We start from the raw sequence: 16,375 nt of genomic DNA, 5'->3' as shown, positions 1-16,375 counted from the left end.
CTCCAGCCTGGGCGACAGAGCGAGACTCTGTCTCAAAAAAAAAAAACAAAGGGGGTAGTCCTCTTATAACCTGATATTTGTTAACACAATATAAGCTTTCTAATTGTTTTCAAAATTACTGTAATGGTTTGTGTCTGTATTTGTATATTATACCTACAAACATACATGTCTTTCAGCTACTGAACAGACCAGAATTGGTTTTACTTTTTAGGTTGTTGATTTTTTTCATTAACTATTAACTAAGAATAATACTTATTATAAGCCAAAAATTGCTGGGTTTTTTTCTCATTGATTAAGCCACTTATTTTTATATGGTATATTTAAATAATTTCTATCTTCTGATATGATTTTAAACTCTAAATCATGTGTTACTGTTATAAAACTTTCTCCATGTAATCACACTTAGTTATGAGCAAAGCAGTGAGAAAGTTGAGGTGATAAACAACTTTGCAGCATTAATGTGACAAAAAGTTTAAGTATTTTGTCAGGAAAACAAAAGCTTAGGCTGTTAAATAAAAGCTATTCTATTTTGGTAAGTTGAAATTCAAGAATGTATATATGATTTCTTAAATGTAAGAGTGCATTAAATCAAATACAAAAATTGGTTTTTCAATGCATCATTATTTATTGCCATAACAAATTGTTTGGTCCAAAATGAAAGCTATATTCAGAAGGTTTGCACCTCAAAATTGAGTAATAATTAATGAAATGTCCGTACAAAATAAAGTGCAAGCAGTGTAAAATTGAAATCTGTCTTTGTTTCAAAATGATTAAGATTGATTAAATGATGAAATAATATTTATAGCCACTGCACTGGATACTTGGATTGTTTTTCAAGCATCTTCTTATGACTGAATCTTCTGTTTCATTCTGTTTTAAATCTTAAAAGTAATATCATGGTCACTTGGAATCTGCTCTGTACTTGAATTATAGTCTCTTCTGTTATAAACAATAATGTGGACACATATTTTTCATAGTTTTAAGTAAAGATTAGATAATGCCATCTTAGAAAGGATCTGTTTAACCTATATTATAAAAGTTAGATACACAATTTGGTACATTAAATGAAAATGTCATTTGCATATATAGAACCTATTCTGTTTTACATAGTATCATAATAGCTACAGCTACTACAAGAAATGGAAGTCAAACATTTAGTAGGATGCTTAAAGAGTTAGTTTAATAATGTCCTCTTACTTTTCTAGTTAGATAGCAACTATATTTCCCAGACAAGCAAGAAAATATATGGGGCAGTTTTTATAAATTGAAAAGTAGCTAGCACAATCCAACCACGCAAAATTTTTCTGAAACAGCTTGCAATGCTGTGATTCCAAAGTGATCAAGGTACTTGAAGAGCAAAAATGGCTTGAATAGAATGGAAATGTAGGTAAGTGGACAGATAGTATCTGGATTGAATTTGTTACAGGTGGTATATTAGCAAAGAAACAAATAGAAAAATGAAATGGAAGAAATATACCAATTCCCATTATTTCATATAAAAAGAATGGCTAATTTACAGATGTTAGCACATGAAGACATTGTTCTAAAGTTTTTTTCTTATAGTATCTTTGGGTAATACTGGTCAAATAAAATGAGTTGGGAAGCATTTTCTCCTCTTCTGTTTCCTGGAAGAGATTGTTTAGAATTGCTATTATTTCTCCTTTAAGTGTTTGGTAAAATTCATCATTGAAGTTATCTGGGCCTGTAGTTTTCTTTCCTGGAAGGTTTTTAACTTAACCACAAACTCAGTTTCCTTAATAAATACGGGTCTGTTTAGGTTTTCTATTTCTTCAGTGAGATTTCTAGTTTGTATCCTATAGGGAATCTGTTTCATCTAAGTTGTTAAATATACAATCCTTGAGTTGGTCATGGTGTTTTCTAGTTAGCCTTTTAATACCTATAGTGTCTGTAGTATATCCCCTCTTTCATTTCTGACACTGTGAATTTGTATCTTGTTTTTCTAGGCAGTGAGCTAGAAGCTTATCTTACTGCTCTAAAAGCATTTTAAATGCACTCAAGATAGTTACGCTAGAAACTTTGACTTCTTATTCAACACTGAATATGAGTGACTAATTTTTAATTAAGAATCTATTTTGCTTTTTATATCACAGTAATGACTTCTATGTGATTAGTAGTACTACTTCGTTCTGTGTAATACTGGAATACTAGGAGATTATTCTAACAGTGAAAAGCAAAGTTGGCTTAGATGGAATACGAATTTAACTTCTAAGGGCTGAAGACTTGAATTCTGCTTTTTTTAAATTCTGCAGAACTATATATCATCTTCATACAGATCTTCATTGTAGCTTTAGCCAGGTGCTTAGGTGTTTGCAGGTGTAATTGAGAAACCTCTAACCTAGTGTTCCTCTAAGTTAGAGTCCCTGGATCTGTATCAAAACCACCTAGTGTACTGTTTAAAATGGCCATTCCTAGGCCTTATTACAGGACCTACTATAACAGAATTGAACACGTGGCCCTGAATCTGCATCTTTAATGAATTCTCCAGGTGATTCTTACAATGAAGTTATAGAACTACTATTCTGACGTCACAAAGGAGAAAGAGAAAAGTTGGTTTTTAAACCTCAAGATACAAAATAATTAGTCTCTCCCTCTTTTTTTTTTTTTTTTTTTTTTGATGGAGTCTTACTCTGTCACCCAGGCTGGAGTGCAATGGCGCAATCTCGGCTCACTGCAACCTCCGCCTCTCAGGTTCAAGTGATGCTCATGCTTCGGCCTCCCGCGTAGCTGGGACTATAGGCGCCTGCCACCAAGCCAGGCTAATTTTTGTATTTTCAGTAGAGGTGGGGTTTCACCATGTTGGCCAGGCTGGTCTCGAACTCCTGACCTCAGGTGATCCCCTCCCCCCCCGCCTCAGCCTCCCAAAGTGCTGCCATTACAGGCATGAGCTACTGCGCCCGGCTGATTAGTCTTTTGATAAGGGTTCTGTAAGGCCTAATCATCTGCATTATTACTAATTTAATTTTATATTGCTTCCTGGCCAGGCACAATGGCTCACACCTCTAATCCCAGCACTTTGAGGGGCCAAAATGGGCAGATCACTTGAGGTCAGAAGTTTGAGACCAGCCTGGCCAATATAGTGAAATCCTGTCTCCATTAAAAACAAAAATTAGCGGCCAGGCACGGTGGCTCACGCCCGTAATCCCAACACTGGGGAAGCCAAGGCAGGCGGATCACAAGGTCTAAAGATAGAGACCATCCTGGCCAACATACTGAAACCCCGTCTCTACTAAAAATACAAAAATTAGCTGGGCGTGGTGGCATGTCCCTGTAATCCCAGCTACTTGGGAGGTTGAGGCAGGAGAATCACTTGAACCTGGGAGGCAGAGGTTGCAGTGAGTCGAGATTGTGCCACTGCACTCCAGCCTGGCGACAGAGTGAGACTCCATCTCAAAAAAAAAAAAAAATTAGCTGGGCATGGCGGTGAGCACCTATAATCCCAGCTACTTGGGAGGTTGAGGCTCAGGAATCACTTGAATCCAGGAGGTGGAGGTTGCAGTGAGCTGAGATCGCAACACTGCACTCAAGCCTGGCAAAAGAGTAAGACTCCATCTCAAAAAAACCCCACAAAATTTATATTACTTCCTTTTTCAGTTTTTCCTTGTAAAACTTGTGAAGTCATTACATGTCAGCACCAATTTCATGATTAATAAAAAATATACTCTAGTTAGAATTAAACTCTCATCATCAATGTAATTAGACCCATGCTATTTATGCCTAATGCCCCTTTTCTCCACTAACTAATATGGCATCTCATTTATAACAAAATATTTTAAGTCTCCTGTTATATTTAAATTGCATCAAATTTAAATTATGTTAATTGTAAGACTGGCATGCCAAGCCAAATTATCACAGAAGCTTACATGAACAAGCAATGTTAGTGATAGATGCTTTTTGTTATCCATCAAATAATTACTAAGTTTTCTTTTTTAAAAAAATCAGTGTTTATGGGCACACAATTAAATACCATTTAGAACATCCTTAACTTAGGACCAGGTCACTGGCTTAGTTAAAATATGTTTATATTTGATAGTTTCCAAGGTAAGGTTACCACTGGGGAAATTGTGATAATTAAGTCATACAGTTTTATCACTGACCTAACCAGTACATTAAAGATTTCTAAATGTATCTTATTGTGTGTTTAGCGTAAGTGGCCATGCTTATGTTATCAATACCAAACTGCAGACAAGATTAGTTAAGATGCAGAAAACCTGAGCATCCTACCCTTTACTTTCTGTACATTCACATTACCAATTTTTTCTTTTCAAAACATCCCTTGCATCAAGTGCTACTTTCTAACAGCTCTTAAGTTTCTCTGTTCACCAGAACAAACAACATTAAAGATCATATTGGTTCCCATGTTATATATTCATTACTGATAGCACTTATCAAAGCTAAACGTAGATAATATTCCTTCTTTCCTGACATACTGCTCAGTGGCAAGTACACTTCTTCTCAACCAGCATAGGAAACCTTTCCTTTGGGTCATTTCCCCTCTCAAAAAACTGCTTAAAGGAAATTGGAGCTAAAGAGCTTACCAACAAATAGTCCTACTAGAGTTCAATAAATATACTTTGCTATTAAGTCTAATATACAAATATGATAGAAGTTTGAAAATGGAACCTTATCCCAGTGCTATATTGGCACTCAACAAGGCTAGTGATCACTTCCAAAGGAGTCATGTTATGTTTTGAGTTTGTCTGTGATAAACCTATTGTCTAAACGGATTTATTCTTTAAGAATATACACAAGAGGTTTTCCTCCATTATTTTCACACATCAGATATGTTGTTTGGTTTTTTGAACAAGGGAGGGGACTATCTACAACAAATACTTCATTCATAGCCATAAACCATTTGTATCTTGGGCTTGAGCCCCGGGTCAAATCAGGAATGCTCTTCAGCGCTGCTGCTGAATGATCTGCTCCGGATGTGATTTCTCAGTTGCTCTATAAGTTCAGGATTTTGTTGCTGTATCTGCTGAGCAAACTGCTGTCCCCTGTAGTAAAGAGGCAATGTGGTTTGAATAGGGAATTGCCAGTCACATTTACCCATGCAAAAAGAACTGCAGAAAATGTGGGAGCTACCTAAAGGGGGCTTTTTTCTATAAAAATAAGTTTTAGAGCCACGTCTTTAGTATCTACAAGTTTACCAGTGCCTCCATATCGCATTATTACAATGCAGTGTTCTTTATAAGAAACAAAACACCTATGCTAAAAAAAATAAGTACCTCAATTGGGTGAAATCTACTTCTCTAGTGCTAATGACAAAGAAGCAAAGGGCTAAGAAATGTATGTTTTTATTGTATGTGCTAAAATATAATGCTTTTATACGCAAGTCTTAATAGTCTCATATAACACCCAGTTTGGGATGCTTTTGGAGGTCACCTAACAAGTAATTTTAAAAACACTAAGAAGTTTAACACAAATTGTTGTGTATGACCCTCTATTGCCAGTGTTAGATATTATTATACGCCATTTAAAGGTCATTCTAAAAACGCAATATTCTAAGTGGATACACGGTTGTGCTGACAAACAACAAATGGTACTGTGGCTTCATATAAAGTGTCCAGCGAGAGTATCAGACACAGATTCAAAAAGTAAAGTTATCTTCACCAATCTGATACAAGTGGAGGCAATATGCTCAAGTAACGAGAAGATGCAAGTAGTTCCTCTAAGTGCTGACAGGCACTGAAAAAGTTTGAATAAAAGTTTCCTGAATTGCCTGAACATTAAAGTATGTAACATGTGATTTTAAACTATGTATGTGTACCTAAATTGATATATATTTTAAGAGGATATTTGACCTTCATCTGCGTCCCTGGGTAGTTTGAAGTCTGCTGAAAAACTTGGATCTTCATTGGGAAAAAATGGGGGATTAGCAGCTTTATATATATATGAGATCACAATTTATTTGGACATATGATTTTTACCGTTTGTCTCCATACCCTCAAAGTACCAGGGCACCAATCCTTGGGACCTTCTGTAAGCAAAGATATAGTATTGATACCCCCACTTAAAAACCAATGACCCTAATTTCACACTGACAACACAATCAAGTGAAATTAAAATTAGGCTACAAACGAAAAAGACTGACTGTGCTATCGGTTCCTTAGCAAGTCAGTAACCTGTACCTCAGTTTCTCTAGCCATTGGGTAGGGATATAAATTATCTACTTTTGTAATATCTGTCCCTCACCTGCCTTATTGAGATGGTACAAAAAAGAAAAAGAAGCAAAGATTCTGCTGGTACTTGAAAGTCCCAAAAAATAAAGCATAATGAACGGGGGAAAAAAAAGCATAATAAACATGATTCTTTTTCTCAACAGACAGGACTGGCCAACTATCTAGGTATGGATTCCTGCCCTGCAGTCTAAAAAGTGGTTCTAATTCATGAACTTCTTTCAGATTTAGTAACATTAAGGAGGCCAAAGTTACTAATGGTAAAAGATAAAAAGAAAGCCCTGACCCCTCACCATAGAGATAAGCTGTAAAACATAAAATACATCTTCACTATTTCTGTTTTAAATAATACTTACGCTTGGATGAGGCTTGACAGGTCAGTTAGGCCCCCAACTCCAGCAGCAGGTCCCCCAATGGCATTTGTCATCATTCCTGACATTCTAGAGTACACAAGAAATACATCACTGGGATTGGTATATATTCTTAACAAATAGGACAACTGGACGAGGAAAACTTAATAAAATATACCCATGTTATACCAGTAGCTAGGCCAAATGTGTGTGGCTTTAAGCTCCAACTGACTGTCATTCAAAACAGTTTCATCATTTTTGAGCTAATGTGCTCAAATTAGGAGCCTGACAAGTAGAAGGTGGGAGAAGTGTAATAAGCTCTTTCTATATACTTACAGCTGTTGAACTTGAGGGTTCTGCATTAAACTTGCTGCCTGAAATTGAAAAATAGCACCTCCCATTAAAGGCAGTTAATACGTAGGGATCTTTAACATAGATTTTTTTTTTTTGAAGAACGAAAGGTAAACCATGCATGCACTAACATTTTGTAGAGTTTCAGTGTGCTATGCAAAGTAAGTGGGAATGTAAAAAGAGAGAAAGTACTAGAAAAAGTGGCATTAAGAAGACACGGTGAGGATAAAGAGATTACAAACACTGTAAACTGAGGATGTTGACAGCAGTTTACCTCCTACTGCTGATCAGACCAATTAAGCCAAAAGGAAAAATAGGAACTTATAGGTAAGGGATCTCCTACACTTGAAAAGGTCCATTCCAAACGAGCTCTTAAGAGATGTGACTTTGCTCCATGGGGCCCAGCAGTTTCAATGCTTCCCATGCTTACGGTGGCACAGGGAATTATATTTATGCACACACACTTTTAAAACATTCTATTTTGAAAGCATCACATTTTTTCCCCTTCAAATTGGTAATGTCAACAATATTCATGTAAAATTTGAATTTAGTCTAAATCTTTGTAGACAATAGATTTTATTCACAGACTCTCTATGAGGTGTTGGGAAAAGCCACCACTTGCTTCTATTACCAGAAAGATCACTGACTGATTCGTAAGTAATTCAAAACTTTCCTCAAGTCCCAGTCAGGATGGGTGCCTCTGAGCCAACCTGTAAGTGCTAAAGGCATTACACAGGAAAAGCGGGATGGATGAGCTATAACCATGAAACGCTGGTTTTGCAATCCCTTTAAACTAGTTCTGCAACAATAGTTCTTCCCCTTCTCCCAGAATCTAGGATCTAGAAGAAATTTAGAACAGATCTATGGCTTTTCCAGTCACTTTTCAGTAAGCAGTCCTCCTGTCACTTTAAGTTCTATAAAATGACCTCCAGTTCAGCAATTAATGTCTCAGTGTAACAAGGAAATACATAAAGCTTCATTTATAGGTAAAACTTCTCCCTTCCTAGCATGGGCCTGCTACAGATTGACCAGTTGTAGAAAAGAGGGACCATTGACTGCTCTGTTTCCTATAGTAGTGGTCCCCAACCCCTAGGCCACAGACTGTTAGGAACCAGGCTGCACAGCAGCAAGTTAGCGGTGGGCAAGCAAGCATTACTGCCTGAGCTCCACCTCCTGTCAGATCAGCTGCAGTATCAGATTCTCATAGGAGCAAGAACCCTATTGTGAACTGCGCACGTGAGGGATCTAGGTTGAGTGCTCCTCAAGAGAATCTAACGATTCTCCCCGTCCTGCCCCTACCCCCTACCCCCAGTATGGTCCATGGAAAAAGTGTCTTCCATGAAACCAGTCCCTGTTACAAAAAGGTTTGGGACTGCTCTCCTACAGTGCTTTTTTTTTTTGGAGATGGAGTTTCACTCTGTCACCCAGGCTGGAGTGCAATGGCATGACCTCAGCTCACTGCAACCTCTGCCTCCCAGAGTCAAGGGATTCTCCTGCCTCAGCCTCCCAAGTAGCTGGGATTACAGGCGTGCACCACCATGCCCAGCTAATTTTTCTATTTTCAGTAGAGACGGAGTTTCGCCAGGTTGACCAGGCTGGTCTGAAACTCCTGACCTCAAGTGATCCGCCCATCTCAGCCTCCCAAAGTGCTGGGATTACAGGTGTGAGCCACCACACCAAGGCCTATAGTCCTTCTTTATCCTGTAGTGCTTCCAGTCTTCTTCCCCTAGCTTGCTGATTAAGAGTTGTGGCCCTCCAGGGTGAGGGTTAAATGGAGGGAAAGGTGAAAGGAGCAGCAAAGTTCTTATTTGATGACTGGTATTATCCTACTAGTTTTGCATTGGTGCTCTTTGAGTTTGCAAGGTATTCAAAAACTACGTGGTTCTCCTATGGGGTACTTTCTGGTGTTCTTCAGATACTTCTGCTTTCCCTAGGCCCTTGGAGATTTCTTATCTCTTCTTTGAAAAGGGTAATTTACCCTCTGGATGAATGTGATGACTTTCCCTTCAGTCTCAGGTTCTTGGCAGTCCTCCAGAGATTCTCTGTCTTGGGAACCTATCACACTTCCAGGAAAGCCTCTTGGACATATTCAGACATCCTCTCTCACAACTGTGTGTGCTCACCTTGGTGCACAGGAAACACCTCTGCTCCACTCTCATCAGTACAGTAACTGCTCAAACCACACAGCTAATTCTGCCACTGGCTTTCCAGCTGAACCATCAGGTAGAAAGTCTCCGTACCAGAAACGCCCTTTCTCAGGGAGGGCTTGAGATGAGAGCAAGCCTCCCTAATTCCTTCATCTAGGGAGCCCTAGAACTCTAATAGCTCTCTCCAAAAATCTCGTTTTAATTTCCATCAACCTTGCCTTTTTTACGAGTCACAAAACAAGTTTTTTATCCCCATCTTTTGCAACTCCTACATGGTGGTCTCACACCTTATTTTGGTACATAGCAGCTTGGAGCCTAAGCCAAACCGGAAACTAGAAGAATTCCATTTTTTACATCCTGTTACAATACCATAACCTGAGTCCTGGAATGGGTAACTATGCTTCAAAAAAAAAATGAAGTCACAAGATCCACAAAACATGTATTTGCTAGCGTGGTAAGAAGGCTGAAATTTGATGAGGGAAAAATAAAAACTACCAATTGCTAAAAAGACTTATCTCATTGGGAATGAGTCATCTGTGCATTTCAGTTCAACAGAAGATTTAATGGATGCAAGACACATTTTTTGAAGGAAACAGAAGATGAATAAAAACTGATTCCTGCCTTCCAAGGGCATATCATGTGATAGAATAATTCTCATCCAAAGTATACAGTCACCCCAGGAGCTTGATATGCCCTGGGAACATCCTAAACCTACTAAATGAAAGTTACCACATACTGAACCAGATCATGTATGTTCTCAAAAAGGCCCAGACATTATTTTGTTGGTTTGTAAGAATAGAGGACATACATATGATATATATATATATATATATATATCAAACTCTAAAGATAAAAAACAAGGCAGACAATGCTGAGGGGCAAGCCTAGGGAACCGCAATGGCCAAATACTCAAACTGCAGATGTTAGATATCTTCCTAGGACCACTTTTATGTAAGAGAGTAGTTTTTAACATTTCATATATTGGCAGATTCCTGTACCAATCTCACGAAAAATAAGATGCTCTTCTGGAAAAATGCACATATATACATGCACATAGATTTTTATGTACAATTTTGGGAAAATCCATGAGCTTCCTGAAGTCCATCCATGGCTTTCCCACAGGAGGTACATGGACACGTTAAGAACCCTGCCATTCAGCCAGAGAGAAAGGCCAGGCCACCTACAAAGGAAGCCCATCAGACTAATAGCAGATCTCTCAGCAGAAACCCTACAAGCCAGAAGAGATTGGAGGCCAATATTCAATGTTCTTAAAAGAATTTCCAACCCAAAATTTCATATCTGGTCAAACTAAGCTTCATACCCAAAGGAGAAATAAGATCCTTTTCAGACAAGTAAATGCTGAGGGAACTCGTTACTAACAGACCTGCCTTACAAGAGTTCCTAAAGGAAGCACTAAATATGGAAAGCAAAAACTGTTACCAGCCACTACAAAAGCACACTGAAGTACACAGACTAGGGACACTGTGAAGCAACCACTTAAGTTTGCAAAATAACCAGCTAGCATCATGATGATAGGATCAAATTTACACATAACAATACTAACCTTACATGTAAATGGGCTAAATGCCCCAATTAAAAGACATAGAATGGCAAGCTAGATAAAAAAACAATATCCATCAGTGAGCTGTATTCAAGAGACCCACTATACATACAAAGACACACATAGGCTCAAAATACAGGGATGAAGGAAAATTTACCAAGCAAATGGAAAACAGAAGAAAAAAGCAGTGGTTGCAATCCTAGTTTCCGACAAAACAGACTTGAAATCAAAGAAGACCAAAAAAAACAAAGAAGGAAGCAGAGGTTATAGTGAGCTGAGATCGTGCCACTGTACTCCAGTCTGGGTAACAAAGCAAAACTCTGCCTCAAGAAAAAAAAAAAAAAAGAACAGCATTACATAATGGTAAAGGGTTCAATTCAACAAGAAGAGCTAACTATCTTAAATATATATGCTCCAATACAGGAGCACCCAGATTCACCAAGCAAGTACTTCAAGAGCCTCAAAGAGACTAGACGCCCACACAATAATAGTGGGAGACTTTAACACTCTGCTGACAATATTAGATCATCAAGACAGAAAACTAACAAAGATATTCAAACCTGAACTCAGCTCTGGATCAAGTGGACCTGATATCTACAGAACTCTCCACCCAAAAACAACAGAATACACATTCTTCTTATCACAACACAGCACTCAATTCACTCAAAACCACACAACTAGATGGAAATTGAACAACCTGCTCCTGAATGACTTTTGGGTAAATAACGAAATTAAGGCAGAAATCAAGAAGTTCTTTGAAACTAATGAGAACAAAGAAACAACATACCAGAATCTCAGACACAGCTAAAACAATGTTAAGAAAGAAATTTATAGCACTAAATGCCCAAATCAAAAAGCTAGAAAGATCTCCAGTTGACAACTTAACATCACAACTCAAAGAACTAGAGAAACAAGAACAAACAAACCCCAAAGCTAGCAGAAGACAAGAAACAACCAAGATCAGAGCTGAACTGAAGGAGAGAGAGACACAAAAAACCCTTCCAAAAAAAAAAAATCAATGAATTCAGAAGCTAGTTTTTTGAAAAAATTAATAAACTATAGCTAGCTATACTAATGAAAAGAGAGAAGATTCAAACAAACACAATAAAAAATGATAAGGGGGATATTACCACTGACCCCACAGAAATACAAACAACCATCAAAGAATACTATAAACAGTTTTATGCACATAAACTAGAAATTTTACTAATCAATTTCTAGAAGAACTTCATAAATTCCTGGACACATACACCCTCCCAAGACTGAACCAGGAAGAAACTGAATCCCTGAACAAACCAATAATGAGTTCTGAAATTGAGGCACTAATAAATAGCCTACCAACCAAAAAAAAAAAAAAAGTCCACAACCAGATGAATTCACAGCTAAATTCTACCAGAGGTAGAAAAAAGAGCTGGTACCATTCCTACAGAAACTATTCTAAAAAATTGAAAAGGAGGATCTCCTCCCTAACTCATTCTATGAGGCCAACATCATCCTGATACCAAAACCTGGAAGAGATACAACAACAAAAAAGAAAACTTCAGGCCAGTATTCTTGATGAACATTGATACAAAAATCCTCAGCAAAATACTGGCAAAACAAATCCAAGCAGCATATCAAAAAGCTTATCCACCACAATCAAGGAAGCTTCATCCCCAAGATGCAAGGCTGTTTCTACATATGCAAATCAATAAATGTGATTCACCTCATAAACAGAACTAAAGACAAAAACCCCACGATTATCTCAATAGACGCAGAAAAGGCCTTCAATAAAATTCAACATCCTTTCATGTAAAAAACTCTCCATAAACTAGATATCGAAGGAACACACCTCAAAATAATAAAAGCCATATATGACAAACCCACAGCCAATATCATACTGAATGAGCAAAAGCTGAAAGTATTCGCCTTGGAAACCAGCACAAGACAAGAATATCCTCTCTCACCATTCCTATTCAACATATTAATAGTATTGGAAGTTTTGGGCAGGGAAATCAAGCATGATAAAGAAATAAAGGGTATTCAAATAGGAAGAGAGGAAGTCAAATTATCCCTATATGCAGATGACATGATCCTTTATCTAGAAAACCCTATTGTCTCAGTGGAGAAGTTTCTTAAGCTGATAAGCAACTTCAGCACAGTCTCAGGATACAAAATTGATGTGCAAAAATCGCTAGCATTCCTACACACCAACAGGCAAGTCAAAAGTCAAATCACAAATGAACTCCCATTCACAATTGCCACAAAAAGAATAAAATACCTAGGAATACAGCTAACAGGCGAAGTGAAGAACTCTTCAAGGAGAACTACAAACCACTGCTCAAGGAAATAAGAGAGGACAGGAACAAGTGGAAAAACATTCCATGCTCATGGATAAGAAGAATCAATATCATGAAAATGGCCACATTGCCCAAAGCAATTTACAGACTCAATGCTATTCCCATTAAACTACCTTTGACATTCTTCACAGAATTAGAAAAAACTATTTTAAAATTCATATGGAAGCAAAAAAGAGCCCAAAGAGCCAAGGCAATCCTAAGTGAAAAGAACAAAGCTGAGGCATCACGCTACCCAATTTCAAACTATATTACAGGGCTACAATAACCAAAACAGCATGGTACTAGTACAAGAACAGACACATAGACCAGTGGAACAGAACAGAGAACCCAAAAATAAGACTGCACACCCACAACCATCTGATCTTTGACAAACCTGGCAAAGGCAATGGGGAAAGGATTCCCTATTTAATAAGTGGTGCCGAGAGAACTGGCTAGCCAAATGGAGAAAATTGAAACTGGACCCCTTTGCTATACTATATATATACAAAAATCAACTCAAGATGGATTCAAGAATTAAATGTACAACCCAAAACTTATAAAAACTCTATAAACCTAAGCAATATCATTCAGGACATAGGCACAGGCAAAGATTTCATGATGAAGAGGCCAAAAGCAATTGCAACAAAAGAAAAAATTGACAAATGGGATCTAATTAAACTAAAGAGTTTCTTTTCCACACCAAAAGAAACAATCAACAGAGTAAACAGACAATCTACAGAATGGGAGAATATTTTTGCAATCTATCTGACAAAGGTCTAATATACTGTATCTATAAAGAACTTAAACAAATTTACAAGAAAAAAACAAACAACCCCATTATAAAGTGGGCAAAGGAAATGAACAGACATTTCTCAAAAGAAGACATATATGTGGTCAATAAACATGAAAAAACAGCTCAACATCATTGATCATTAGAGAAATGCAAATCAAAACGACAATGAGATACCATCCCACATAAGTCTGAACAACTATTATTAAAAACTCAAAAATAGGCCAGGTGTGGTGGCTCATGCCTGTAATCCCAGCACTTCGGGAGGCTGAGGTGGGCGGATCACTGGAGGTCAGGAGTTTGACTAGCCTGGTCATTTTGACTAGCCTGGTCAACATGGTGAAACTCCATCTCTACTGAAAATACAAGAATTAGTCAGGTGTGGTTGTGGGTACCTATAATCCCAGCTACTCAGGAGGCTGAGGAAGGAGATTTGCTTGAACCCAGGAGGTGGAGGCTGCAGTGAGCCGAGATCCCACCATTGTACTCCAGACTGGGTGACGAGAGTGAAACTCCGTCTCAAAAAAAAACAAACAACAAGAACAACAACAACAAAAAAACAGATGCTGGTGAAGTTGTGGAGAAAAAGGAATGCTTTAATACTGTTGGTGGAAATGTAAATTAGTTCAACCATTGTGGAAGGCAGTGTGGTGATTCCTCAAAGACCTAGAAGCAGAAATACCATTCGACCCAGCAATCCCATTACTGGGTATACACCCAAAGGAATAGAAATCATTCTACTGTAAATACACATGCATACGTATGTTCACTGCAGCACTATTCACAATAGCAAAGACATGGAATCAACCCAGACTGGATAAAGACAATGCAGTACATATACACCATGGAATACTATGTAGCCATAACAAGAAACAAGATCATGTCCCTCGCAGGGGCATGGATGGAGCTGGAGGCCATTTTACCATTTTACTTAACAAAGTAACACAGGAAAAGAAAACCAAATAACACATGTTCTCACTTATAAGTGGGAGCCAAATGATGAGAACACAATGACACACATAGCGGAACAACACACACTGGGCCTGTTGGAGGGCAGGGGATGGGAGGAGAGAAAGGCTCAGGAAGAATAGCTAATGGATGCCGGGCTTAATACCTGGGTAATGGAAGGATCTGTGCAGCAAACTACCACGGCACACATTTTACCTATGTAACAAACTTGCACATCCCACACAAGTACCCCTGCACTTTGAAATAAAAAACCCTGCTATAGCCTTATATCAACACTCCACTACAACTACCACCACAAAATCTCACTTACTTGTTTCTAAAAAAAAACTGCATAGCTACATAGCTCTAAGGAAAACAAAGCCAGTAGAGGCAGAAAAGAAAGTATACTCACCATACTAATGAAGGCTGGATTATTTATCAAGCTAGCCATGTCAAAGCTCAGTCCAGTTCCTGTCTGTAAAACAATCATATCTGAGAATCAGTCCAACAATTACAATAACTTGTGAGTGACAGAAAATACTTCACTCATTTGGCATTAACAACTTACAGGACTGGATACCTCTCTTAACTTCTGTTCTGCTATTTTCAGATTTGACTTATAGGAATCATTTTCAGGGTCAAGATCTAATGCCTTTTGATAACTTGTAACTGCTTCTTCAAATTTATTCATGGCAGTGAGGGCCAGCCTGAAGGGAATACAGAGTACAAGAATAAGAGATACATGATTAAAGAACATCAGGACATCACAAACATCGTCAAACGTCTGTCTGTCTTGGTATTCAGTTCTAATCCAGATTATACTTAATTTATTCACTGTACTATGGCTCACAGGAGTAAAATTCCCTCCAACTTAAGATTCTGTACATTTGAACTCTCGCCATTCTGCTTGCTGACAACCTGGTTGTCCTATAGATCATGAATTTAATGCTAGAGATTATCTTACTTATTCTACCATTTTTAAAGCCTAATATGTAAAATAATTTGCTTTAGAAATGCCTAAAGTTCCAAAAGATGTGAGCTGACAATCCTGTGGTCACAAAAATCCATGATGCTAACACTATTTTTAAGGATTCTAAACTGTATTTGTGCTTCAAAATAGCCCACATGCTTTCTTCTTCCTAACAGAGCAACAATACATATCAATTTGCCATTAGGAAAACAGTCTGTAGTTATCAGATAACTATTCCTGATCAAAAGAGGTAGGTAAAATTAGCATCCTTTACAACTCAAATGACAAATTATACCAGGCACAAGTCAAAGAGTTATTAAATTTTAATGTTCATATTTACCTAGTTATAATTCACTTACTGAAAAATTATTATAGAACTAAACAATAACTGTATATATAGTGAGATGGTATTAGGGGTTTCTGTTTGTTTTAGGTTTGTTTTAAACAAATTACTATTTTCTTTTCTCTTTTTCTCTTTATCGGAACCCAATTCATTTTCTACCAGTCAACCATGTATGATACTTTATCAGAGTCCCTAGTTAATCAAGAGTCAAGTCAGTAACTATTTATTGAAACTCTATGATGTATAAGAATATTATTAAAATAATATCTAAAGATACAGAGGATCCTGGCTATGCGCAGTGGCCCATGTCTCCAATCCCAGCAGCACTTTGGGAAGCCAAGGTGGGTGGATCACTTGAGGTCAGGAGTTTGAGACCAGCCTGGCCAATATGGTGAAACCC

The 16,375-nt window shown here is 37.7% G+C and overlaps 1 protein-coding gene across 1 annotated transcript in view; it reads right to left on the bottom strand.

Moving 5' to 3' along the window:
• Positions 1–601: 601 nt before the first annotated feature.
• The window catches only part of SGTB (small glutamine-rich tetratricopeptide repeat (TPR)-containing, beta), a 61,608-nt gene continuing 45,834 nt past the window's right edge, over positions 602–16,375 (bottom strand). The window contains exons 7-11 of the mRNA XM_011961298.1: positions 15,231–15,369; positions 15,075–15,137; positions 6,884–6,921; positions 6,554–6,637; positions 602–5,015 (exon numbers count right to left, since the gene is read on the bottom strand). Of these exons, the coding sequence (XP_011816688.1) occupies positions 4,904–5,015; positions 6,554–6,637; positions 6,884–6,921; positions 15,075–15,137; positions 15,231–15,369 (436 nt within the window). The 3' untranslated portion in view covers positions 602–4,903. The remainder of the gene's footprint in view (positions 5,016–6,553; positions 6,638–6,883; positions 6,922–15,074; positions 15,138–15,230; positions 15,370–16,375) is intronic.

This window comes from Colobus angolensis, unplaced genomic scaffold (assembly GCF_000951035.1).
Source record: "Colobus angolensis palliatus isolate OR3802 unplaced genomic scaffold, Cang.pa_1.0 Scaffold546, whole genome shotgun sequence".
NCBI classification, from domain to species: Eukaryota; Metazoa; Chordata; class Mammalia; order Primates; family Cercopithecidae; genus Colobus; species Colobus angolensis.
This window is presented reverse-complemented; position numbering and strand designations above follow the sequence as displayed.